The sequence below is a fragment of the Phodopus roborovskii genome, unplaced genomic scaffold (genome assembly GCF_943737965.1).
Source record: "Phodopus roborovskii unplaced genomic scaffold, PHOROB, whole genome shotgun sequence".
NCBI lineage: Eukaryota > Metazoa > Chordata > Mammalia > Rodentia > Cricetidae > Phodopus > Phodopus roborovskii.
The window spans coordinates 99,427-127,295 of NW_026126407.1; the positions used below are offsets into that span (position 1 = coordinate 99,427).

The following is a 27,869-nucleotide window of genomic DNA, read 5'->3' on the forward strand; positions in this document are numbered from 1 at the left end:
CAGAACTGCTGACCCTTCATCAAGTGGGTAGAACTGAGACATAATAGAGAGATGATATGTGACAATAGCTTTCTGTGTTTGTTTGTTTTAATTATCATTTTATACTTTGACTATGTGTAAGTCTATACACTGCATCTATGCAGTATCCAAAGAGGCACCAGATCTGCTGAGGCTGTGAAATACCACATGGGTGCTGGGAATAGAACCTTGGTCCTCTGGAAGAGCAGCCAGTGCTCTCTTAACCATCTCTCCAGCCCCAGTGTAGCATTTATAATCATCCCAGGAAGTTCACATTAACAGAGAGACAGATCTCCACAGTACACTGCTCTTGCATGGCTAAGAATAATACACAGAATATGAGTTCTTTTTTATTTGCTGAGACATATTCCTCATTAACCATAATCAGTCTGAGTCAGGTGGATAGAGGTGAAGCTCCTTCTCATTTCCACACATGTGCAGCAATGAACATCCTTAGGATATGATTGGTACATGTATGAAACAGGACCTAAACTAGGCACATTAGTCATCCATGGGGATCTGCTAGGCTACTTACTGGTCCTTTTGCTTCTTTTCCACAATGAACTATAACAACTAAGTACATCCCAAACTGCTAGGTTCTGCTTTTTCTAGCACATGCAGAGAGCTCACCACAAAATGAGGTCAACTCAGAGGAATGCAGAGACCACATGTGGCTCTAAGAGGAAGAAAAAAATACACAGACACAGAATAATGCTGGTAATGGTATTGAATCGCTGGGTCTAGCAATGTCAGACTTTCCCCTGGGTGACTAGCACATATTCATTAATGTTTATCTATGTTTGTTTAGAGGACTTTTCCAAACAAATCATGTCCCACTGTTAGCATAAACTGTTTCCATTGAGATTGGGTGATGAGATGGGGTTTGAACAGGACACTTGTAGCTGAGACACATAGTTTCAATGTATGGGAGAGAGGTCATGAAAATCAGCAGAGATCAGCATCCAAATTGGAAGACAGCATTGATCCTTATGCTCACACACCTGCTAGTCCCTATCTTGCTTCTCCACAATTTTTCAAAATACAAAACAAACAAACAAACAAACAAAAAACAGAGCCTACAGCCCTTTATTCTGTTCTTCAAAACAGAGACAACAGAATTGTCCTTCCTAGAAATTTCTGGGACCTGACAATTAAGGGAGGCAGGAAGTAAGGCAGCCAGAGGAACGCTGCTCAAACTTACCCAGGACCAAGGGGAAGATTCACAACTCTTTCCTTTGTGATGAGAATTCATTGTCACTGCTGTGATGCTTAGCTGAACTGACACTTTGGGAGGACCCAGCTCAAGACTCATGAGAGTTCAGGACCAATCCCAGCACCCCTGTGGACCACTCTCTATGACACTGGCTTAATGAAGCCATAATCCATGCACTTGATAAGACACTCCCGGGCTGTCTGAACCACAGTTGCCCTTTTCTCATCTGGTTCTTGTTTTCCTACCACAGTCAAAATCTCCAGCAGTTCACTTTCCACAAGCTTCTTGGCCAGCTCAGCATCCGCTGACAGCAGGTTGTAGGAAATGACAAGGCCCCGGTGTTGCACTGACAACTGGTCATGCAGGCAAAGCCGCTGTAGGATCTCCAGCCACTGGGTTGTCTGAAGAGTAGAAACGGGTAAGGAAGGATTGAGAAATCAGTGAGGAGGCAGAAAAAGGACTTGACAACAAGAGAAACAGAAAGTATCAGCCGTACCCATAGCTAAATAACTTGATTGTGACCACATATCTATAAATAGTAATTAATTAAAATGGGCCCTCAGCCCTATCCATTTATTTATTTGTTTGTTTATTCTGCCTGTGTTTGTATGTATGGTATACCTGTATGTATGCACGTTCACATGTATATAGGTACACATACATGCAGGTGCACATGCATATGTTTATGAACATGTTTGGAGGCCTGAAATAGATGTCAGTTGTCTTTGTCAATCACACTCCACTTTTTGTTTTGTTATTCAAGGCAGAGTTTCTCTGTGTACCACTGGCTGTCTTGGAACTCGTTCTGTATGTAGATCAGGCTGGCCTCAAACTCACACAGATCCACCTGCCTCTGCCTCCCAAGGACTGAGATCAAAGGTGTGTGCCACCAACACCCAACTCACAGTCCTCTTTTATTTGGAGAGGTAGCATCTCTCAATTGAACCTACAGCTCACTGATCAGCTGCATTACTACCCAGTTTTCCCTGGAGTGCTGGGATTACAGGCATCCATGATGCCTGCCTCGGTTTTACATGGTTATTAGGGATCCAAACCTTGCTCCTCATGCTTGCACAACAAATACTTTATCCAATGAGCTGCTTCCCCTGCTCCCGTCCATTTATTTATTTTTTAAAGCATCTTGAGAAAGAGAAAGACCGGCCCAGTGAACAGTTCAGCAGAGTGAAGATGCAGAATGCCAAGGAAAGAGAGGAACATGGATAATGCTCGCCCCTATCAAGACAAGAGCTCCAGGCATGTTCTCCAGCCTTGGTTTCAACTGGAATAAACAAAGAATCCGAGGTGAATTCTCTCCTCATTCCACAGTGGGGAGGACAAGTGACTGCTGTGTATGAGTGCTCAGCCAATGTCATCAGTGAGGGAGTTGAAAGCACAGGCAGGAGTCCACTCCTGGCATTGGACATGAGGTAGCAGAGTAGAGCAAACACACGTATGAGTTTGGATTCAGAGAGAGCAGTCCTCAGGCCCATTCAGCACTTGCCCTCTGCAGGGCCTCATTGAAGTTATGCGTGTGCCTCAAGATTCTCATCTGGCACTGTTCTACCAGCACAATTTCTAAACCTGTTTCCCAATGGAAAATGAGGACATTAATAATAATCTACCTGCTAGGTTGATTGAGAATATTAAATGATGTAGTGTGTGTGTGTGTGTGTGTGTGTGTGTGTGTGTGTGTGTGTGTGTGTGATATATACCTAGTCATGTCCCTTTAGGGCAGCATCCCACTCATGAGAAGTGCAAGAGTGCAAAGTGGCCTGGTTGACCATGTGTCCACTGTAGCCATTGTGTCTAGTTGCTCCAGGAGAGCAAATCTAAGGCACTGCTTTCTAAGTGTGGTTCCAGGACCAGGAGTTCCCTCCCATCCTCCAATCTACTTAATCAGAACACCAACAGAAACTGCTCTAACTCTCTCCATGGGTGATGCCTACAAGCATGATAGTTTTGAAGAGCTTGTAGTAAAAGAGTAATAGTAATAGTAAAAGAGACTGAAGTCCAGAGTCTACACAGGATGAACAGTACCCAGAAGAGACCTCTGGTGGCAGGACAAAAAAAAAAAAAAAAAAAAAAAAAGCCTACCTGGACCACACACACACACACACACACACACACACACACACACACACACACACACACACATCCTTCAGTTGACCATGTAAAGGAGTCAGCCTCTACCCTAGATGTGAGCATGTTTGAGTTGAGCTGACCTTTGCTGACCTTTTCACTCCAATGTGGATGAATGCCTGTGGATTAGGCTAGCTTCCTGCAGTGTCCCAACTCATTCCACATTTCACTGAGGAACTCATGAGCCCCTCAGCAGTAACGTGCATCAGTGTTATTATCATGCTTCAGTAGGGGTTAAGTGCATCCACAAAGGCAGTGGGACACCCTTGGCAAGAGGACGTTGGCTAATGTCCCCGGGAAGTCCAAACAGTGATGGTACTGGCCAGCAGGAACAGTCTCCTCTCTTTAGGTGTTGGGAACCAACCCCTAATTAGGAAAGTTTGCCCTGTAGCCCAGCTTCCCTAGATGAGCCGGGATAGTATGGTCTGAGGGTTAGGAGATTCTGTATACTTCACCCAGCTCCCTCCTGTCCCCAGCATGCTCTTACCACCTGCGTCATCTTGAAGCACAGTTTCTTATGTGCTGCGGTCAGCATAGCCAGGGCCCCAGCGGCTGCATTCTGCAGTTTGTCATCCTCCTCCCCGCAGAGCAGCACCACCAGCTTTAGACGGTCATTCCCATCGGCCAGGAACCTCTCCTGAACCTGTTGCAGGCAGGTGTGTGGCTCAGTGAAAGATGTCCCACCCCTGCACCTCCCAAGGATGGAAAGAGGCAGCTGAAGTTGTCTGACCCAGGGTCTCTGGGAGATTTGCTTTGAGCTGTTCCTGCATAAAGCTCTTCTAGGATTGCCTGAATGGAGGCGCTACAAATCCCCACAGCCAAAAGGCTAAAGAAAAGAAAGTCATTTCCCACCTCCCCTAGGTTGTCTGTCCCTTCTCTTTGCATCTCTACACTAGGGAAAGCTGCAACTTCTCTTTAGGAAATGCACACTGCTTCCCCCACAGCCCTGGGCCTTTGTGGTCTGCTGTGCAATGAATTTGCTGTCCCTGAAAGCATGGGTAGGGGCAGGGGCAATTAGGGAGTTTTCTTGGTGTTGGGGAGTGGCTGTGCTGCCTCCAACAGGTGAGACTGAAGCATCCCAAATACCTGAAAGCCAAAGAGCTGCCTGACACCTACCCAGCACTCTGACCTGCCCCAGAGAGGGATTAAGGCTCCCATAGCATCTCAGAGCCCACTTTACATGACAATAAAATCTCATTGGTCAAGTTTAAGGACATTCTATTGGAGCAGATATCCAAAATGTAGCTCTCTGGAAGAGGATAAAGGTCGCTGATACTCAGGTTAGAGCCTCCTGCATCTCTCTGGATCTGGACCAGTGGCCATCAAGAGGGGAAGGTATGAAAGAAGAGGCCAGCAGAGCCCTCTCTTGTGGGGCCTAGATGGAAGCCACTGGAAGCAGCTGTCACACCAATGACTGCAGCCCTCTCCTCTCCTGCACCTTAATGTGGCCTAGTTCTCACTGATGGAATGGAAGCAGAGTCGAGCTGTGTCACTGGCAGGCCACCTTAGTTAAGTGGCACAGTTCTCCTGCTATGGTCATTCCTACTTAACTACCATATAGAGATCACTCCAGGGTGGTAGGAGGGAGGCACTTCTTGATGGCCCAAAAGGTTTGGATTCCTAGTCACTGTGTAGATAAGCCACCAACTCAATGGCGTGATAATGTGGCCAGAAATGAACTTCTGGTTCTGTTGTTGCAGCAGCAGGTGGTTCCCCAAGGAAGGTTGCCTCCTCTTTCACACTGTCCTCTGTGTAGCCCACCACCATCTGACTCCTTGGACATACCCTTTTCCTCCCATATAACTTCCAGGTCCCAGGCCAGCCTTCCGCCAGCCCCCGGAGCACTCAATCCCTGTTGACTCTAACAAGCTTTCATAAATTGGGTTTTCCTCCATCTGGCAGTTAGGACAAAAATGGTGGAGCTGTTTGGGAAGGAGTGGGATGTGTGGCTTTGTGGAAGAGGTGTGTTGTGGGGCGGAGCAGGGGGCGGGGTTAAAGTTTCAAAAGACCCCCTGACTCCCACTGGTTTCTTTTTTGCATCATGGTTGTGGATCAAGATATAAATTCCCAATTGTTCTGTTGGTCTGCCAACATGGACTCTAACCCTCCAAAACTGTACGTCAAATCAAACACTTTCTTTTATTATTTGCCTTGATCCTGGTGTTTTTCCACAGCAATAGAGAAGTAGCTAAGTCACTCTGGTAATAGGAAAGGGTCTAAGACTTGAATTAGGTATAGAGGTGAAGAAAAATCTTAGGCTTCGCATGTCCTTGCATGAGGGCTCACATTCCAGAAATGTCTCGGCTCTAAACCTGTCATGTCATGTCTCTGGTGTACCCTGAAAGCACAGCGTTGCTTGGTCATCATGAACAGAAGATATTCATTAGAGGTTCGTAATTTGTCCTGTTTCTTGACCATGAAGTCTATGGTATGCCCCTAATTCTTTTGTTTGCTTGTTTGTTTGTTGAGACAGGGTTTCTCTGTGTAACAGCTCTGGCTGTCCTGAAACTCACTTGGTAGAACAGGCTGACAGAGATCTGCCTGCCTCTGCCTCCTGAGTGCTGGTATTAAAGGCATGAAGCCACCACCACCCAGCTCATTTTCTTTTTGTATCTTATGATTATTCTGTGGTAAGTACAACTATAATGCATTGCAGGTTCCATGGACCTGATACTATTCATAGTGAGGTGTTCTAAAGTGATTCAGAACTGCGCCTTAGCATTTTTCCCCTGTCCTGTGGATCTTTAGTGACTGCAAGTGGTCTAGCCTCTTTTAACCTCCAAGAGCCCTGATCTGCAAGCCTGCCTTGCCATTATGACATTGATTAGGTTTAATTGACTTAGAAAAGTGGCACTTCCAGGGCTGGAGAAATGGCTCAGCGGGTAAGAGCACTGGCTGCTCTTCGGGAGGACCAGGGTTCAATTCCCAGCACCCACATGGCAGCTCACAACTGTCTATAACTCCAGTTCCAGGGGATCCAATACAGACATGTGTTGGGAGCCGGCCTTGAGACACATCCTCTTGCAGAATTACTTACACCTTAAAACTCTAATTGAGCTTTATCTTGGTAAAACAGAAAAGTGCTAAAAAAGCAGTCTGTTCCATTCAACCCAGGAACTGAGATAAGCAGACATTTATGGTCTGATACTTTTGGCCTGGGACAATACTAGAGCCCCAGAGTCAGCACAGCTACCCCCCCCCATTTCTTCCCTGCTTTGCTTTAAAAACCCCTCTTTGTGCCTAATAAAGTGAGACCTTAACAAAGATTGCTTGGTCTCGTTCCTTCTTTCTCTCCCATTATTTTCAGGTTCTAGCCCACCTCGACCCACGAATAACTAGGCCCCCGCTGGTTGGGGCAGACTTGCAGGTAAAACACCAGTGCATATAAAACAAAAATAAACCATTAAATTTTTAAAAAAGAAAGAAAGAAAAGTGGCACCTCCACCTCACTAAGACCAAGACTCAGCTTCGTTACACTATGAATATGTCTCTAAGCTTAGGACTCCTACAGGGAAATGGGGCCCTACTCTAGGTGTGATCTGCGGACTCCTGGGTTCTCTGATCAAAATGCTGCTTTAGTACCATCTCATGGCCCCAGGGCTCATCCCAAGGCCAACATTCATGTCTTGGTCACCCCATCCCCTGGAGCCTGAGCATCAACCAAAGCCTGATGCTCATACCTTGGTCACCCTGCCCCCTGGAGCCCCAGTTTTACCTCCTTATTGATCACCATGTTACACATGCATTCAGTGGCTGCCTGCCGTAGCTGGTCATGGTTTTCAAACATGTAGTTCTCAATGTCCGGCAAGGCCTTCTCCTTAAAAATCTTCTGCCTAGAGTGGAAGGGAAGGGTGAGGGACAGGGGACATTGAGTGCCCCTCCCCCACAAACGTGAGCATGTGAGGTCGGTCATGCAGCATTCTCCCTCCATCCTCACAGGGTCCCTTCCAAATCCTCAGCCTGTACAGTATAAGGGGGCACTGAGCCCACCTCCGGGAATGGATATACATTAAATGACATGACAATGTCTCCCGGTCACAGCTCTGGGATAAAAATGTCACCCCACTGGAGACATTTATTATTATGATTGGAAAAGGAAATTCTTTTCCTGTTTCTGCTGTATATGAAGCCAAGAACAACACAGTGACCTTGAGAGAGGTTAAGACAATAGAAGGAAGGGGAGGGGAGAGCGAGTGGGGAGGAGGGGACTGGATGACCAGCAACCAGACAATCCTTGCATCAAACCAAACCTGACTGGCTTATCCCGAACTTAATTTGCATGAGTCAGTACACTTCCTTAATTCAAGAACCAGTTCAGCTGGGTTGCCTGCCGCTTAAAACCACAACACAATACAGCCCACTTCCAAGAAGGGCTACCTATTAATCCTTCCATCCCCCTGGCTGTTCCTTTCTACCTTAGGAGATGGAGCCAGCTCAGACGCCCTCCTATCCCTGTTTCATCTTTGATGCTGTCGTCCAAGCAGAGGAGTCAGCACATGGCATGGACAAAATTTCAACCCAACACTCTGTGGACACCTCTATGTGCCTCTGCCCTCTCCACCTGCCCCACGTACCTAAGTTTGTCACTGCGCCCAGACAGGTTGGTGAGACCTAGGAGAGCCTCATAGTTCTGAAGCCCATCCCTCTGTGTATCCAGGAGACTCACAAGGGGTCGCACCACCTCATACACCTGTGGGGATGACACAGGACGGGTGAGATTCCGGCATTTCCCAGACTCTTGCTTCTGAAGCTCTGCAACTCCCAATCCCTCTCTTTCCCATACTCTGTCTGGTTTGATCTGCACAGTGGTCCTGAGATGTTAAAGCATTCCTTTGCAAAGTGGAGTTCAGGAGGTAGAGCCAGGCCTGGTGTCCTGGTGTCTCTGACTCATTAACCTCCCTCTGACAGTATCATGACCCTTTCTTAGCAGAAGAGATGCAGCAGCAGGGCCCTAAGAGCAGGGGCACCCTCTCCCTTGATTCTCAGATACCCACCCGCTCCCCAGGGAAGGCAATGTCTGGATTGGAGACAGCAGCAATCTTGGCTAGTCCGTGGGCTGCCTTCACCTTGCCAACCTCGGTGCCCTCCAAAGCCAGGGGGATCAGGGCCTGCAAGAGAGAGCACATGAGGTCACCAGCCAGCCACAGACATCCAGAGGCTTCTCTTTCTCTCCTTCCTCTGGCTCCAGCTGCTGTCTGTCTGTCTGAGCAGAGATTCACCATCAGCTCTGGAGCACTGGTCCTATTGAGACAAAGTCTCCTAGGCTCATGTGTGCGAAGGGGAAGTGACTGGGCCCTGAGAGCTCTGAGCTAATCCTCAGGTTAATCGATGAGCTCTCAGCAGAAGGGGCCACTGAGAGGAAAGTCCTGCTTGGATGGAGTGGACTGCAAAGGACAGTGTCTTGCTTCCTTCTCTCCTGTCTTCCTTTCTCCCTCCCTCCCCTTTCCTGCTCCTTCTTCCCACTCACTCCTGACTCACAGATTGAGCAACTTTGCTTGGCTTCCCACTCTGCCACCAGGGAACCAGGGCCACTTGATGACCTTTACTAGGAGTGATGGCACGGGCCTAAAATCTCAGCTCCAGGAGGATGGAGCAGGAAGAGTACAACAGTTTCAAGTCCAGCCTGGATTACATACATGGCAGGAACTTGGCTAGCCAGGGCTACATGGTAAGACTCTGTCTAGAAGCATAATAATAACAATAATAATAATAGTAACTATTTTTTTTGCATTTTCCCCAAAGCAAATCTAATCCTAATAGCCACTGTTGAGTAGCTACTGTGAATTGAATGTATCTAACCTACTTCCCATGACTATCTGAAAAGTGAGACTGTGACTACTCTACATTTTGCTGAGGACAAAGTTACAGTTCAGAGAGAGTAAAGTGCCCAGGTTTGCACAGCTAAAAGGAGAGAGGCTGGGCAGTGGTGGTACATGCCTTTAATCCTAGCACTCCCAAGACAGAAACAAGGGGATCTCTGTGAGTTCCAAGCCAGCCTGGCCTGAAGAGCGAGTTCCAGGACAGCTAGGGCTGTTACATAAAAAAAAAAAAAAAAAAAAAAAAAAAAAAAAAACCCTGTCTTGAAAAAGAAGGAGGAGGAGGAGCAGAACTCTACTGGCTGCAAGGCTTCTGTAGGGAAACCCATGCTCTGCCTCACACCAGCCAGAATAACAGGAAGAGTGCATGAAATTCCAAAGCGAATACCAGGACAACAATAAATCAAGAAGGAAGTAGTTTGGGTCCATGAATTAGGCAGTGAAGATAACTAAGTGAGCATATTACAGGAAGTTAGGGGGGTTTGAAGCACATGATTTTCGAATGAGACAAGGGGGACTCCTATCTATGCATGTGTATATAGCCTGAGCAGGCGTGTGTGTGTGTGTGTGTGTGTGTATGTGTGTGTGTGTGTGTGTGTGTGTGTGTGTCCCTTCCCAGTAGATCACTTTCTAGAACTTCAAGGATCTCATCTTGCTTGATTACCTTGCCACCACCTTGAGCTACAATGGTGCCCCGGTCCTTTGGGTTGTCACAGAGTGCCAGGAACACCCTGCAGAGTCAATGACAAGGAAAAATGAATATTCACTGTTTCTGCACAGCTTTCCCAGGAATCACACACAGCCATTCAGAACCAGGGACCCCAGCACAGCAATGGAAACCCAGGAGGGCAGACAGAATGCCCTTGACTAGAATGAACCACCTTTAAAGACACTGTCATGCACATACGTGATGGAGGGAAACAAGGCCAAGCAAGGCTTCCAAGAGCCCTCCCAGTCCTATTTCTGGAGACAACCGGCAGCCCCCTGCTACCCCCAACCCAGGAGAAACTCTCCTTGTCTAACCGCATCATCTGGCCCAGGTCCCATGTAATACCACCACCACCTGTAACAACCTAGACACAGCACAGGAGAAAGCAGACTCTACTCTTTATCCCTCCAGCCTTAGCTGCTTTTCACATGCTGTTCCCTCTTTCCTGGAGCCCTTCCCTTCCCTTCCCTGCAGTTGGCTGGCTCCTTTTATTCCTTCAGGACTCTGTCGAATTATCACCTCTACCAGGAGGCCTTCCTAGATGTCTACTCACTTACTTTCTAGCTGGGTGGTTGGGACCTATTGCCTGAACTCCAACCAGACATCTGTGCTTCCCTGTCATGGCTTTTACCCTCTGTGCTGTAACTGCCTCCTCTCTAGGTTACCCTTCATGCGTCAGGATGGTGGTCACCTCCTGACGCATGATTTCAACTGCGGTGACCTGCCTTATCAAGTCTCTTCTCCTTGTTCTCCAAACCCTCGATTAGTCTGTGCCATTCTAATCCTCCATCCAGCCTCCCACCTCCCAGTATCCCCAGCCCACCCTGGTGGCACCTGGCCAGCAGCTCCTTGGTCTGGTCTGTGAGGATAGCACTGTCTGCCTTCACCATGCAGGCCAGTGCAGATATGACCCCTGCCTTCAGGAGCCGTTTCACCCGCATGTCTACGAAGTCCTTCTTATCCTGGAGGGGACAAATGGGTGGGCATGGGGAAGGAACCAGTTGTCAGCCAGCCCCAGATTGTGTCATTATGACAGATCAACATCAGAGTGGGGAGTAGACAGGAGGAGGGCATGGTGCATAATCTCTGGAAATGTGCTTAAACCTCACACACAGCCCTGGGACATGTACGCATGCTACATCTATGTCTCCATGTAACATAGCCCAGTGGTAAGAGCAGCGGAAGGCCGGGGATGCAGCTCAGGGCTGCAGCATCCACCTAGCACCCATGAGACACTGAATCCAAACCCTTGCATCACAAAGAAATGAAGCAGATGAGAGAACGAGATGGCATCGCGAGTATGTTCCCAACGCCTGGCACGAAGGCAACACTCACATTCTGATTGTAACTATAGAGGAGAGAAAGAAAACCTTCCTGTGAGCAGCACAGGAACCGCCAGCAGTGGTCCTGTGGTAGTGGTGTCCCCTTGTGGCTAAGTTCCTCTCTGCTGTCCACCACTCCATTTTGTAACACAGGTATGACTTTTATCATTTTCTAAAATCCAAATGCTCTCACTAGCTGGCAGTATTTTCTCATATTCATTCATATGCAAATGGCATACAAATACATCCTCCTGAAGAGGTAATCACCATACACACCCTTGTGTTACGGGTTTTTACATTTGTGCATTGAAAACCTGTGTTTCTTAACTCAGCACTCACATCCGGAAGTCCAGATATCCCAGAAAAATCACATTTTTATGATTTAGAAGCATGAAACGAAACACAAGTATCCATGAAGCTAGCAACAAATGTTACAAAATATTCATCTGGCTCTGTTTAATCAGATTACAAAATCGTCAGCCACCCAGGCCCCTCCAAACCCCCCACCCCACCCCCGTCAGGAAATTAAAAGACAGGAATCATGAGCGCCACCTAGTGGGTAAAATTTACTATTGTCATTGCCAAACCACAAAACACATCCCACACCATGTCCCTGGAGGTCTGACAACACAGCTCCTCCCTCAGCTGCTCTGTACCCACCTTGGGGTGCTCCTCTGGCACATGTTGCTTGGAGAACTTGGCCAGCTGCACCAGCTCAGGGACCACCTCCTTGACGTCGTAGCTGTTGGTGCAGTTTACCAGAGTGTTGGCCACTGAGTACAGGATGGTCTTGTCACTCGTCTGGAGGCCCCCAGGTTAGGAAAACACACAAAGGAGTCACTTTAGTGGTAGGTGAATGGAAGGAGGCCTCTGGGCTGATCCTAGTGGACTCCCTTCCACACTTCCAGAAGAATCCAGGCACTGCCTGGGTTCCATCATGATCTCACTGCCAAAGGGTCATAGGCAGACATGTCCTGACATCTGGACAGGACAGAGTCATGAGTTCGCCTACAACTAGGCAAGAAGAGGGCCATCCAGTGTGACAGTCAATCCAGCTTCCCCAGGGAGGGTAGGGTCAGCATGAGCCCACAGCCAGCTGAGCCCCGAGGGCCGGGGCCAGGTACCCTTTCCTGAGGCTGGAGATCAGGACCACACTTGCCTTGGCTAGCTCAAACATGGCCTGCAGAGCAGGGATATCCTGGACAAAGTCGTCCTTCACATCAGCATCCAGCGTGAGGTAGGCCAGGCCCTCCACTGCCCAGCGTCGTGTCCGAGTGTCTATGGTAGTGTTGCACAGCCACCTAGACATGGAGGAGTGGAGAAACAACTGGAGAAGGAGCCAGGCCTCTGGCCAAGAGTGACTCAAGTTTGGGACAGCAGGTGGCCAGTGAGGGGGGTCTTTTCTCACCCGGCATCGCTGAGGCATACCCCAGAAACCACGCCCCAGAGAGGCCCACGAGGAAGCAGAGGGCCCAGCCCCTTACTTTCGACACTGCTTGGCCAGCTTCTCGGTTGAGCCTTCAGCAAACTGTCTGAGACCGTAGTCTGAGCCCCCAGCTGAGCCAAGTTTACAGAGGCCCTGTGGGGAAGGATATGGAAGGATCAGCAGCAGTGAGACCTGAGTCAGGCCAAGTAGCCCTGTGGTCAACACTGTCCCCTCTTCTCTGCCTGGATACACCTCTGCCCTCCTACCTCTCCTGAGAAGCCCTGCCGCATGCTCTGTGTTAGGGAGGATGCACACCATTTTCATCTCATATATGTTTTCAAAATTCTGCACACATACTAAATATCTGCAGTCACTGTGAGAAACCTTGAGATGGTATGAGATAGAAAAGAAGTCATATCATGTGGGCAACAAATTCAGACATGCAAAATCTAACCCTGGGGGTTGGTGGGGGAGCGAACCTTCTTAGGAAAACAACAATGTCTTTTGGAGCAGAAAGACCATCATGCCCAGTCAAAAATTTTCTAAGAAATAGACATGAGGACCAGTCATGGTGGCGTACACCTATAATCACAGCATACAGGAGTCAGAAGCATGTGGATCTCTGTGAGTCAGGGGCCAGCTTGGTCTACATATTGAGTTCCAGGCCAGCCAAGGCTACACAGTAAGATCCTGTCTCAAACAAACAAACAATTGACAACATGAGGGGCTACAGAGATGACTCATTGAGTGAAGCACTCTCACGTAAGCATGAGGACCTAGGTTCAAATCCCCAGAATGCATGTAAAGACGGACATAGCACCTCCTGCAGGGAGGTGGGAGGCAGAAATGGGAGAATCTCAAGAAGCATATGGGCCAGTCAGCCTGGTTGTGCAATGGCAAACAACTACAGACCCTGTGTCAAAGAAGGTAAAAAAGCAAGGATAACACCCAGAGTATCTACTGATCTCCACACATGTGCCATGGCATCTACACACACACACACAGAGAGAGAGAGAGAGAGAGAGAGAGAGAGAGAGAGAGAGAGAGAGAGAGAGAGAGAGAGGGAGGGAGAGAGAAGAGAAAGATTTAAAATTATTCATATAATTTTTATAGGAGCAGTGGTACAGGCCTATAACCCCAGCTCATAGGGAGCATGACAATCATGAGTTGAAGGCCACACTGGCCTGTAACATTACGTTTGAGGCCAGCCTGGTGTCCATAGCAAGACCAAATAAATAAGTACAACTAAAAAGTCTGGAGCTAGAGCCTGTAACTCCAGCACTTGAGAGGGTGAGGAAGGAGGACTGTAATTTTAAGGTTGGCTTGGGACACATTACCACTATAAGCTAGAATCTATCTTTAAAGAACAAACAACAAAAACAAAAACACAGCAAGGGGTTAGAGAGATGGCTCAGCGGTTAAGGCCACTTGACTGCAGTTCCAGAGGTGCTGAGTTCAATTCCCAGCACCCATATGGTAGCTCACAACCCTCTGTTGTGAGAAGTGATCAGATTCCTTCTTTTGGTGTGCATGGAGGCAAAGCACTTATTACATAAATGCATGAATAGATAAATCTTAAAAAAAAAAAGTCAATGTGAATTAAGATCCAGGCAAATGAATCAAATCTTCTCCGTAATTTCTTATGAAGTAAAGAAAGGAGGTGAAAATAATTCAGTAAGGTGAAAACAGCAAAAATGGAAAGCCTAATTCTCCTGTGTGCCACTGTTTAAGGAAATGAATTTGTTGGTGTCTGCTCTGAAAGTACTTCCTGGACAGAGTGCATGTTTGTCTCTTCACGGTACAGAGGGTAATTGCCTAGTGCTAAATGGAGGGCCATCCTCCTGACTCTGTCTCCCCATAGCCCTCCACTCTGCCTATAGGAGGACAGAGATGGGCCTGAGGGGTCCCTGGTACACGACCCCTGGTCCTGGCTGGTTCTATGTCAACTTCACATTAACCAGAGTCATCAGAGAGGAAGGAGCCTCAATTGAGAAAATGCATCCACAAAATCCAATTGTAAGACATTTTCTTAATTAGTGATCAGTGGGGGAGGGCCCAGCCCATTGTGGTCCTGGGTTCTATAAGAAAGCAGGCTAAGCAAGCCAGTAAGCAGCTCCTGCCTCTAGGCCCCTGCCCTATTTGAGTTCCTGTCCTGAAATCTTTCAATGATGACCAGTGATGACATGGAAGTGTAAGGTGAATAAACCCTTTCCTTCCCAACTTGCTTTTTGGTTGATGCTTTATCACAGCAATAGTAATCCTAGCTAAGACACCATCCTCAAGGATGGGGGCCATGTCTCATTCATCCCGGTGTCCCTGGCACTTAGCCCCCAGTCCACTCACCACCAGCGTTCGGATCTTGATCTTCTCGTTCTTTGTGGTCTTGTAGATCTGCTTGAGAAGTGACACGCCATTGGTGATGATGAAGGTAGCCCGGCTGAGCTTAGTGGAGGCATGGATGAGGGCCTCCACAGCCACCAGCTGGTCTGCCTCACGCTCCGAGCCACACAATGCCACCATCATCTCCATCACACCTTTCATGCCCAGCAGCTGATTGCCCAGGTCAAAGGGCCCCTGCAAGATCCCCGACACTGTCTGGATGGCATTCACATTCTTGTCCATGTCCTGGGGATCGAACTTGCCCCTGAAACAGAGGATAAGGATAGTCAAGAGAATCAGCCCAAAGGGTTGGAAAGAGTAGAACGTGTGCCTCCTCCCCTGAGCTGTGTGACATTGGGCAATTCACTGAACCTTTCTGAGTCTCAGCTTTTTGATCCATACATAGAGAGCATAGTACGTCATTTCTTGAGTACAAATTACATCACGGTTGGTCGCAGGGTATGTGTCGCACCCCCCTGCCCCAGAAACACACTCTGGCCTTGGAGATTGGCCTGTAAGAAGCTGACTAATTGGGCAGAGGACGAAGCAGTCAGTGCTGAGGAACACACTGGCCTGCAATGCAGCCACCCCAAAGCTCTTCCCTTGAAGAGTTTGGAGCTGGGCCACTCTAAAAACAGTTATTTCAAATTGTGGTGAGTGACAAGTCATTTGTTGCTGGTTACATGGGAAAAGGTGGGACAGCCCCCTCAGCTGAAGCAAGGACCAACCAGAGACAGTGCTATCAGCCAATAGCTCCAGCCTTCTCAACCTGGAGGGACAGTACACCGCCACAGATGGGCGTAGCATGGCAAGTGAGGGTGTGGAATTCAATTTGGGATCTCATGAGACGAAACAATACAGGGAACACCCAAAAGTAGGAGTGGAATAATCAGATATTAGGACTAGGACGAGGCTGGCAAAGATCACACTCAATTTGTGTTTTCACAGCAAAGCCAAACAAGGACATAAATGGTTATCAGGGTGCACACAGGCCTGAGAATTAAAAACCCAGCATCAGCAGATGCATCCTACAAACACAGGTGTGAGCAGAGTGGCCTCCTGATACCTGCCTTATTCTAGTAGTCCCAGCTATCAACAAGCTGCCTTCCACTTAGCTCAGGGACATGGACCAATCAGGACTGAACACTCTACAGGGGTGAATTCCTCATGAACATGGAGGACCTACATGGGAAACTTTGGACCTGTACTCATCCTGTATCTGCCAGCCCTTCCTTTTGTGTAAGGAGCCATCACCTGACCAAGACTTTGTCAGAGCTTCATCTCCCATTTAGCTGGACCTTACATCTCATTTTAAAAAGTGTAGTGGGATATTCACTTTGTCTCCTTTGTGGCACTGACCACGTCCATTGGGGGGGTGGAGCCAGGGGCGGAAGTGACCTGTAGAAGGAGGTCTGAGGAGGAGCCAGAATGCTCTCTTGCTGACAGGACGCAGAAAGGAGAGCATCCGGTGGAGCATTCGGCCTATTTGCTTATCTTGATCTTTATTAAACTTCAATAAAAAAGTTTTCCCTGTAGCCCTCTAAGTCCAGACTTCTACCTAAGCATTATGAAACCAAGACTCAAGCTCCAAGGACAAGGAGGCTCATGGGGTGAACAGAGTGGACTGAAGCTCCCACAGATAGGCAAATACCACAAGAAACTTTAAAAACCAAGATCAGGGTTAGCAGGAATACAGGACTGGGAAGGAGCCGGCATGCCTGAGAGCTCAGGATAGCTCTTCATTTGGCACTTGGGAAAATAAATAAGGTGAGAGCAATGTATGGATTTTCCAGGCATGGGGGCTCACACCTTTCATCCCAGCACTCAGGAGAGGCACTTTGAGCCCAGTGAGTTACAGGCCAGCCTAATCTACACAGAGAGTTCCAAGCCAGTAGGAGCTACTTAGTAAGACCTGTTCTAAAAAACAAAAACAGATGTATGAGTTTGTCCTACAAGATCTAAATTCTGTCTTCCCTGACCCATTACAAAAGCAGTATGCCTTCCTAGGAAGAGAGAAAGAACACAGAGTAAAAGTGATGCCTTTGCCTACCTGGGACCCCAACGGGGGAAAACTTCCTAAGTCACACCCCAGCTTTTGAGGCATGGATAGTGTCCCAGAAATCTGGACCATGTACAGATTGGAGAGTCACTAGCATTAACTGTCAAACAGCTGCATCAAAATAATGGTGAGGGGACAGGTAAGGAGAGGGGCTCTTCCACAGCTCACGGAGAGGGCCACATGGGGGAACGGCAGATCTCCACCAGAAGCCAGCACCAGTGCACCAGCCATGTTAGTGCCGCCTCCTGGAGATATCTTCCAGCCCAAGCCAAGCCATCAACCCATCAAATGGCTGCATCCAGGGCCAACATGACTGTTCCTGGATAGGAGACCCCAAGCTAGAATCACCCAGCTACACAGGTCCCAAATGCCCATCCTACTGAGGGGTTATAAATTACTATTATTTCTGTAAGTTACTAAAAGGTGGGGGTGTCTGGCTACACAGCCACAGCTAATGCCTCAGGGGAACTCACGTGATATACTCCTCGCAGATCTTGCGGAAGTGGTCGCGCTCTGGGTCACAGCGCAGGTCGTCGTAGAGCTTGTTGATGAGGATGGATGCCAGCATGCGGGTGTTGTCAGTCAGAGGCAGGCAGGAGGGCAGATCTGGAACCTGTCCCACCACCTTCAGGATCTTCCTCAGCCCTGAGGGGTGGCGGCAGCAAGAGTGAGATTCCTGAGGGTCTCTGGATGAGACAGAAATGTCTCATCGCTGGCTCCCACCAGCTATGGCTTCAGGGCACTGGAGAGGGGACAAGAGGCCTTGCATGGCCTTTCACCTGACTCTGTACCTGTGGAGCAATCCCCCTGTTGCAGGACCATTATTTCTACTATACTTAAACTCAACACTAGTTGATCTCAGGGGTCTACCAGCACTGCCATTTCTGGATTGCGCATATATGACTCCATATTATCTTTTCTCCAGGCCTCAGCTTTTTCATTTACAAAGGTGAAAAGGCAAAACTTATTTTATAGACTTGAGGACTCAGTCAGATAATGTACAGAAGTAGCCTACAACCCATCCAGAGGCATAACCACTCCTCAAATGTCTATCGGTTTTTTAGTAGTTGTTATCATTATCTCCTTGATTCCTTGTTAAAGAACCTCCTCCAGACTAAGTTCAACATTCACATGTGTGTTGAATAAGTAGGTTAATAAGTGAGCCCCTCATCTGTCCTACCTTCAACACAGTGTGGAAAATGTGCATGTAAACCTGGCAGGAAGGCTCTATGGGTACTGAATGCTAATGACGCAGATAAGGCAACTAGGTTCAACAGAGCTACAGGTTAGAGATAAGGACAGAGCTCAGTGACAGGGGTGTTTCCCTAGCATGTGAAAGGCCCCGATTGGCTCCCATGTCCCCAGAAGGTGTGTGGCAAACTATTCCAAGCAGTTTCTTAGTGCCAAGGGGCTTGTGTGTGTTCCCTGAGCTGGGCTATCAACCACCCTACTTCTTAGCAATCAGTTCCATCTTTCAGATAAGGTTACTATTTGTGACCTTGTAGCCAGCAAGTGACACATAGAAGGGATACTTTCCCCATGATGTCTGGTGTCAAACCCACTTAACCCTGTCCTTTAGATGGCTCCACCCAATGTTTTGGGGGCACTAAATCCTTTCCAGGTATGTTCTTGCCCTTAATTCAGAGCCTTGACCTACCTGTTTCAACAGCCCCTGGGAGATACATTAACATCTGTCACTGCCTTCGCTTGGGACTGAACACACTCTCCACACAACACCCTCTCTCTTCTCTCTACACAGAGACAAGTATCCCGAGCCTATCCTAATGGTGTGACTGAACCTCAAGCCCCATCGCCCATCTCACCGTTATCTACAACATAGATGGTACGTGAGTTGTCGTGAATGGACAGATCCTTCCTGGGGACGTTCTTATTGAGCAGATTCAGTGCCTGGTCTCTGCCCTGCCCAGATACCTTCTTGCTGACCAGCATGTCCAGCAGGTGACTGGTGATCTGCTTCAGATCCTTCTTGGTGTCTGAAGAACAAAGGGAAAGAGAAAGTAGAGACAATAGAAAATTTCATGTAGAGAGGATCAAGAATGGCAGAAACTTCTAGAAGGATTCTGGAGGGCTGAACCCACTGTTTTCTGAGTGTTACAGCTTGAATATGAAACACCCTCTGTACAGGTTTCTATGTGGAATGCTTGTTAGGTGATGGTGCTATTTGAAGGGGTTCTGGAAACGGGGTTGGGGGGAGTCCATTTGAGGGAAAGAAGTCACTTGCCAGTGGGGCGGATCCTTGACAGCTGTTTCTTGTCCCAGATGGTGCTTCCCATCTCTCTCCATCATTCCTTCCCTTCCTCCTCCCCCATCCCCTCTTCTTTCCCTCTTCCCTTCCCCCTCCTCTCTCTGTCCCTCTTTCCACCATGAGGAGGCCTCCTCCTCCTCCTAAGCCTGCTTCCACTGCATAGTGCCTGATGCTTTTCCAAGTGCATGACACCAAGCAACCTCCCCATAAAACCTCTGAGTGTGTGAGCAAATAGATCTTCCTTAAGTCATTGTCAGTACAGTGAGCATGTGAATTTCCCAAGACAGTGTTGTTCATCTCACACTCCTCCCCACAAAAGCAAAGAAATCCTCAAGCAACACACCCATGGGTCACTCTGGCCATGGAACACTGTCTCCTCCAAAATCCCCTTTGTCTTCAAATAATTCCTGTTCTTAGATAGTCCCTTACTGCCAGGAAATGACTAGCAGAGATCCAGGGACACTTTGTATGGTTTTAATTAATTTTTTTTTTTTTTTTTTTTTTTTGGCTTTTTAGGACATGGTTTCTCTATGCAGCCCTGGCTTCCTGGAACTTTCTCCATAGACCAGGCTGGGCTTCAACTCCTGAGTATGTGTCACCACCACCCAGTTAATAAACTTATTATTATTTTTTTAATATCTTCCATGGGGCTGGAGTTAAGAGCACCAGCAGCTCTTTTTTTTGTTTGTTTGTTTGGTTGGTTTTTCGAGAGAGAGGGTTCCCCTGTGTAACAGCTCTAGCTGTCCTGGAACTCAGGGTTCAGTAAGAGATGGCCTGCTTAGTATACATGAGACCCCAGCTTCAATTCTGGGCACTGCCCCTCCCCTGCAACGGTGTCCCAACAGGAGTGACAGCCTGGCCTTGCTGTACTTTGTGTACAGTTGCCTTGTCCCTCGTCCCTGATCAAAGTTAAAGGCACCTACGGGCTGCATGGGGAAGCAAATTTCTACCCTTTGGCTCCTGAATAAAGCCTTCCTTTCTCCTCAGCACTCTGAGGAATGGAGTGCCAAGCTCCCAAACCTGAGTTTGAGAACAAGAGTACGAACTGCAGTTCCTCTCAGAAAGAAACCAGAAAGCCGGGTGTTGGTGGCACATGCCTTTAATCCCAGAACTCAGGAAGCAGAGGCAGGCGGATCTCTGTGAGTTCGAGGCCAGCCTGGTCTACAGAGCTAGTTCCAGGACAGGCTCCAAAGCAATACAGAGAAACCCTGTCTCAAAAAAAAAAAAAAAAAAAAAAAAAAAAAAAAAAAAGACTACTAAATGGGCTGGTCTTGGTGGTGCACACTTGGGAGGTGAAGGATGGAGGATGGGGAGCTGAAGACAGAATGGACTGCATTGAGACACCCTATCTAAAAAGAAAGAACAACATGAAACTATATATATGTCAATTACTCTCCTCATTACTGGGTCACAACACCTGTCAAAGAAGGGTTATATTTTGGTTCATGGTTTGAGGTGGCTCATGGTGGAAAAGGCATTGATAAAGTGGCTCATGATCACGGCAGTAGAAGTATGGGGTTCCACTGAGTGGATTGAAATGCATAGATGAGAAAGACAGAGAAACAGCTAGAAAACCTCAAGACCCAACCTCCTTGACACACTCAACTTCCTTCACTGAGGCCCCATCTCCTAAAGGATCCATAACTTCCCAAAACAGCTCCACCAACCGGAGACCAAGTGTGCCAATACATGTCCCCTGTGGGGGACATTCCACATTCCACCCAATGCATGTAAATTTGATGTTGCTAAGGAAGGCAATTCAAAAAGACCTAATGCGGGATTTCACTCTCTTAATTTTTCTTATTTTTATTTGCATTGGTGGTTTGCCTGTATGTATATCTATGTAAGGGTGTCAGATCTTGGAGTTACAGACAGTTGTTAGCCACTATGTGGGTGCTGGGAATTGAACCGGGGTCTTCTAAAGAACAGTAAGTGCTCTTAACCTTTGAGCTATCTCTTCAGCCTCTGAGAATTCCAATTTTTAATTGATATTTATATAAATATACTGACATGGATAAGAAAGGACAGGAGGGACCCAGTGAATTATCTGAATGAGTCAGAGTTTAATTTGGGAGAATATTTTTTCTACCCCGCAGATTCCTGTATCTTTCAAAGTCTCCCCAGTGAGCTTTTGTTACACTAGGATGAAATATGCACAGTATAAAATTTATCATTTTAATGTATAAAATTGAGTGGCAATGAACATAGTCACACTGATATGAACCATTGCCACCACCCACCACAGCACCTTCCAGAGAGATAAACTGACAACTTCATACTCAGTAATTTATGCCACTTTCACCCTCATAATCCCACCACACCAGGCCACCTCTGCACACAGGGGATGCCGATGTGAGGTGGCGGCTGGCTTTGTCTTGGAGTCCACATGAACCAGAACAGAAGAATATCTCCTACCTAGAACCAAAGCCTCCTCTTTCCCTCGGTGTTCCCGCTTGTCCTCCCCAGACAAGGAGTCAATGATGGCCTGGAGCAGGTTGCAGACAGCCAGGGACATCTCTTCATTCTCCGTGGCCATGAGGCTGCAGATTCTGTCTATGTGGATGGTGTGCAGGATTGCTGTAGCCTAGACGCCAGCAGGAACAGAGTCAGTAGCCCTGCTCCCGCCTCCTGCTTGGCGTCCAGGTTAGGAGATGGGTAGGGACTGTCCTATCTACCTTATGCTTTAGGGAAGTGGGGCTCACAGACTGGGAAACCTCCTTCAGGAGACTCTGAGCTATGTCATCTCACACTGGAGTCCTGGGGACACTGAGTCTGTCCACAAGGTAAGTCTTGCCAAGATGTAAGTGTAGAAGACACACTGAACTCAAACATGAAGAAATGTATATTACAATGCTTTTGAATGCAGCTCTTCCTGTAATCCACATTCAACAATGCCTTTACTTAGTCAAGCCTACTTCCAGCTTGCAGGGAAAGGGCTCAGAGCACTATGACTCATATGGCCCAGGCTGGAAGGCAGGGAACCCTTTAGGCTCTATCTCAAGTTCTATTTATTCCAGCCACAGCCCTGACTGAGTGCCACTCTCTGCCTTGTTGAACCCACTGCCCTCCACACCTGCCACAATCCCCAGGCCCTCACCCTAGCTCGGTGTCCACTGCACATGCCAGACAAAGTCCGCACAGCAGCTAGCACCAGCTCAGGCCTCTTAGTGTCCATCAGCTGCAGCAGCAGGCCCACTCCATTGCTCTGGAAGATCCTCTCGGCCCCTGCTTCTTCACGGCCCAGGACAATGAGGTTGTTGGCAGCCTGGGGGGAGAAGCAATGAAGGTTGTTGTCACGAAGCTGGATAGAGGCCTTGACCATGAACCTAGTACAGGGACCAGAACACCAGCTGCATCTTCAGAACATTGGTATACTCTGTCCTCTTACTTACTCCTGGAAACAGCCTAAGAAAATAATAATAATCAAAGCAACTCACATAAGGACTAACTTGATGAAATATGCCACAGCCTTGAAGAAAAAAAAAGAAAGAAAGAAAGAAAGAAAGAAAGAAAGAAAGAAAAAGATAGGCCACAGCCAGTGAGTGAGGTCACAGATACAACAAAGCCACATGAAACAATGCTGACAGGTAGAATTGGAGTCATAGACTCAGTGTGTGGTGGTGTTAAAATATAAGTGTGTGGTTGCAATGGATGGAAAAGGGCTAGGAAAAGATGGAAATATGAATGGTTTTTACATGTTAAAATCATTTTCTTTTACCATGGCTGTCACATGTTTTGTTTTACTGTTATCTGTTCAAGGGACTCTTAAGCTGTGGGTTCTCAGGAAGGTGGAAGATAGTGCACTAACTAGGACTCAAGAGCCCAGAGGTTAGCGTTCAGGTTCTGCTACTAGCTAGCTCCAGTCAGCACCTCACTGAGCCCCAGATACTTCATCTAAAAAATGCGGCAGTTGAGCTAAGGGACTAGGAAGCCACCAAGTCTCTTCTCACTCTGATGTCTTCTCACTTGAGATATATGAACCTTCAAAGGCCCCCATGCAGGGGAGGAGGACAGCAAGAAAATCCACAGTTGAGAAAAGAGCAGGAGGGAGAGGCGGACAGAGAGACAGACAGAGAGATTGGCAGAGATGGGGAGTTTGTGGGTAGGCAGAGAGAGACTAGGAACCAGTGGGTAAGCAGAGAGACTGGAAACCGGTGGGTAGGCAGAGAGAGAGCCTGGGAGCCAGTGGGTAAGTGACCCAAATGTCAGGTAAAGGTGACCTGAACATTGCTATCAGCTTAGGGCTTTGTGATTCTACAGACAAAGCTGCTTCATCCCGGACAGTTCCTTAGGTCCTTAGAGACGTTGCACAGTACATTTTTGTATCATGTGAATTCACTGACCACAAAACTAATCTGGCACCCTTCTTCACAGGTGTCATCGGCCAAGTGCTTATATAAATAAGGGCAAAACATACAAATGTTTACTCAAGGACCCAAAAGGAACATGAGAAAGATTTGGTTTAAGAGAGCTGTTTCCAGTCAGGTATGGTGATGCATGCCTTTAATCCCTTCCAGTTTTGAACCCAGCCTGGTCTACAGAATGAGCTCAAGGACAGGCTCCAAAGCTACACAGAGAAACCCTGTCCTATTGTTTGTTTGGTTTTGGTTTTGGTTTTTTTTTTTTTTTTTTTTTTTTTTTTTTTTTTTTTTTTTTTTGAGACAGGGTTTCTCTGTGTAGCCTCGGTTGTCCTGGAACTCGGTCTGTAGACCAGGCTGTCCTCGAACTCACAGAAATCCTAGTGCCTCTGCCTCCCGAGTGTTGGGATTAAAGGTGTGCACCACCACCGCCCATCTGAGAAACCCTGTCTTAAAAAAAAAGAAAAGAAAAAAAGAAAAAGAAAAGATGTCTGTTACCAGTAAATAATATTTTCTAATATCTCATCGTGACCTCTTTGCAGTGTTTCTAAATGAGACAAAGCATTATTTGAATGTATCAGTGTTTCTTGGAACCAAAACTATATTGGGGCCAGTCAATTATTTCCTGTAGGTGCAAAGTTTAAGGAGGCAACAAAAAGTCCAATATCTGGATAAGTAATGCTTTTTAATCAAAATCAAGGATCAACAATTCCACATTGAACAAAATATCTGATTTTAAACAAAGATTTCATCCTGCAGTTTGACTCGATTCAATGGCTTCACTCCAACCTTGGTCCTTCCTTCCGTTAGTGTCATTTTCTAATGGGATTAACTCGAAGTCAAATTTTCTCCATATTCATGGACACGGCCCTCCTAACTTCAAGGCCCAGGAAGCCGGTCTCGGCAGATACAGCGCGCCCTCTGCTGACAAGTATAAGGCATTACTTACCTTCTCCCGCTTATCCGCCTCGCTGTTTTCGTTTAGAAGGATTTCAAACATAGTCTGTACCCTGGAGTCTGTGGAAAACTGCACACGGAGCTGAGGAGAGAGGAAGCAAACACCAGACGGTTAAGTGGAGACTAAAGTAGGAATTTGTCTTCAGGCTCATAAAACAGGAGCATCCCACCAAGCAAGTGGAAACAGTTCTATCTTAGGTTGTAGACCCTCACACATCCCACCCCATGCCACTCTGGACCTTTCATAACGTGACCTAAATGGTCATCCGGCCAGCTACTTCTGTGCCTCTTAGAGCTGAGAGCGGCTGCTCCCCACTCCTGCCAGCCTGGACAGGCTCCTCCTTTACCCATCCCTTGTCTCATCCCCCCCTCTTTACCACTTCCCCAGCACTGAGTCTACACTCTGGACAGTGTGCCCTGGTCCAGCCACTAGCTGCTCCAGACACACGGGAGTTAATGAATGTCTGGAGCCGATGGATAAATGAATTATTGCCTTCCTGCTCTTCCAGGAGGAAGCTGAGAGGTCCTAGAGGTCAATCAGAAAGAAGTCAGTGGCTGAGCCAGGGCTCCTCTTCTCTGGCTCGGCCTCTCCATGCCTTGTCCACATTCCCAGCAAAGATCTCAGGTTCCCATGGACTCTGACCCTCTGTCCATCATTAGTCTCCCTGATTCCCAAGGATTCTAGAATAACTTTGTCCCCCTAGAGTCACAACATAGGCTTACTAGGTAACCATAATTCCCCCTTTAAAGTTTCCATTTTTTAAAAGAACTGTAGCCTCGCCCAGCAGCGCAGCTCTCTCCATCTCTCACGGGTTGGTATACTTGCCCCGATATTCCACGGACACTGCCCATGCTCCATGCTGCCTCCGACTTGCAGTTGAAGGAGCAGGGCTACCTCTGTAATCACACCTCAACCTCCTTAGCCCATCTCCCACTATGAATAGGATGGAAGCAGCCAAAGTTCTCTGGAAGGACCCAGTCTACCTGCTCCTGGATGCTGGTGTTGAGCCTCCGCAATGTCTCCTGGAAGTTCTGGTTCCTTGGCTCGAGGGTAGCACAACGTTGCACATCCTTGAATGCCTGGTCCAATTTGCCCAGCTGCTCCAGTGCCTGGCATCGCCGATATAAGGCCTTGATGTCAGCGGAGTTGATGTCAATGGCTACGGAAGGGCGACAGGCAGAATCTCAGGGGGCTGGCTACAGACTCATGTCCCTATTCCACTGCCCAGGAGGGATGTCTTCCTTAGAGATACCCGTATGAACTATCTGGCTCATACCATCTTTTTGATAGGGAGAAAGAGCCATAGAGTCTCAAGGTTGGCAGAAAGTGTTCAAGTCCTCTCCCCCTGCACCCCTCCCAGCATACACCTCAACTTCCATCTGATCCCCAAGGCTTCCTCTAGCACAGGATTCCTATCAGGGGCCTATCTAACTGGTGCTTGTGTATCACCTTTCCCTGGTCCTACCCAAACTCCTCCCTGTCCCTTTGTCCTTTTAGCCTAAGTCTGGCCCTGGAGCCCGGGAGGTGAAACTAAACCCTCTCTCCCACCTGGTAGCTGTCTTCCCTGGGCTAAATATTGCCAAATGTTTCATTTCCTTCTCCAGCTGGTCTTTGACCTTCAGAACCCACAGACTGTTACAGCACCTCCAAACAATGGCAGCTAGACCCACACTCATGCACAGCCATGTTGGGTGAGGGGAAACTGTGGAACTCACCTCTGGAAGCATCCGAAGCTGCCTGGGCATAGCTCTCCTGAGAAACAGGAACGAGAGATTCTATTAGTGGGGGGCCAAGGGCAGAGACAACCAATGCCCCATAAGTGAGGGGAGAAGTTAGCTGGGGAGCTACAGGTTATGAGAGGCCCAGGACCCACTCAGTGCCTGGAACGGAAAAGCACAGGCTTTGGCATCAGGCAACTCCAGGTTTAAATACTGATTCCTCTGCCACCTGGAAGAGTTTGGCCAAGCTATTCATGCTCTCTGAACCTCGGGTTTCTTGACTGCAATATGGGAATGATAACAACAAGGATTGTCACAGAGTTGCTCTTAAAGGGAGAGGCCCAACATATGAAAAGCACCTGTGTTAGGTCAACTGTGACTAGTGGATTTTTACTTCTCCAGCCCAGTAACCTGGGAGTCAGAGGCAAGTTTCCCACTTAGGGGGTCAAGATGGCACAGTGAAGATGAGGGCTCATTTCTATCAGGCCATCACGACTTTGTCTCCAGCCTTAACTGCCCTCAGCCCACCCAAGCTGTCCAGTCCCCAGACCGTTTTCAAGCCACAGGCCGCCCGGTTCCGGTAGAGTGTGGCTAGCAGGGCCTTGTCCTTGGTCAGCTTCAGGGCCTGGCTGTAGCTCTTGGTGGCTGCCTTGTAGTCCTGAAGCTGAAAATGCTGGTTCCCTTCTTCCTTCAGTTGCACGGCTTCTGCCTCTGCCATCTGTGGGGTTACCGACAGCCCTGTGTAGTCAGCCTCTTGCTGGATACCCTAGGCAGGGCTCTTGGCCCCAGGTTTCCCTCTCCACAATGTAGGGTGGGGATTCTACCTGGAAGTGATCTACTCCAGCACCCCAAAATCCACTGAATCCCACCGCCACCACCAAAGGACATTGGTATTTGCTTGGAGCTTGACCTCCATTGAGAGGGCTGCCAAGAGCCCGTCTCGTTCAACCAGGCAGGTGTAACCCACCCTCCCCAGGTGTCCCCCACCTTCCCTGTAGGCCTAAAGGTCCTCGGGCCTTCTCCTTGCCTAGTCTCCCAGTCAACTCACAGTCTCCCAGTGATGCCTCCTCCTAGGTACTGCTCCTGAGCTCTGCTGTCCACCTCAGCCAGCTTCCGTCTGCTGCTCCCAGCCCCCACCCTGCAGACTTTATCACCCCAGCCAGTGACTCCAGACTATATTTGGCCACAGGGGCAGGTGCTCCTAGAGGCTGTCATTGATACAGGGCCCTCCCCCTGTCTGGACTGGATATCCATGACCACATGGAAAGGCTGACTATACTCTAGCCCTTAAACACCCCACTCAGGGACAGTCCTGCAAGACTTTGGACTCACACCTCAAAGTGTGGGAGAAAGATCCAGAAGAGACAGGGGTTAAGAGACCTGCCCTGCATAGGAAAACATAACACCCCTTCCCCACCTCCATTCCAGATAAACCCCACCCTCCCCCTCCCTAACACATACTACTGCTATTTTGGGAGCAGAGTGACA

General features: G+C 48.1%; 1 protein-coding gene across 1 annotated transcript; it reads right to left on the reverse strand.

Annotated features, from left to right (window-relative positions):
• Positions 1-1,226: 1,226 nt before the first annotated feature.
• Unc45b (unc-45 myosin chaperone B) lies at positions 1,227-27,515 on the reverse strand. Its single transcript, XM_051179762.1, has 20 exons — positions 27,430-27,515; positions 26,932-27,099; positions 26,379-26,415; positions 25,647-25,822; positions 24,655-24,744; positions 22,445-22,612; positions 21,763-21,931; positions 18,905-19,075; positions 17,555-17,726; positions 14,987-15,287; positions 12,702-12,796; positions 12,371-12,518; positions 11,878-12,018; positions 10,730-10,857; positions 9,851-9,917; positions 8,365-8,478; positions 7,945-8,060; positions 7,086-7,203; positions 3,858-4,013; positions 1,227-1,632 (listed from the first exon to the last, which is right to left on the reverse strand). Exons 2-20 carry the CDS (start codon positions 27,097-27,099, stop codon positions 1,372-1,374), a joined length of 2,796 nt encoding a protein of 931 aa, XP_051035719.1. The 5' UTR covers positions 27,430-27,515; the 3' UTR covers positions 1,227-1,371.
• Between the last annotated feature and the right edge of the window lie 354 nt (positions 27,516-27,869).

What these genes read in the sequence shown, in the direction of transcription:
- Unc45b (XM_051179762.1), bottom strand. Translation starts at nt 27,099, where the DNA reads ATGGCAGAGGCAGAAGCCGTGCAACTGAAGGAAGAAGGGAACCAGCAT. An exon ending in AGAGGAGGCTTTGGTTCTAG is followed by an intron (nt 19,076 to 21,762) that starts GTAGGAGATATT and finishes TTTGTTCTTCAG; the next exon opens with ACACCAAGAAGGATCTGAAG. An exon ending in ACATGGTGATCAATAAGGAG is followed by an intron (nt 4,014 to 7,085) that starts GTAAAACTGGGG and finishes TGCCTGCAACAG; the next exon opens with GTTCAGGAGAGGTTCCTGGC.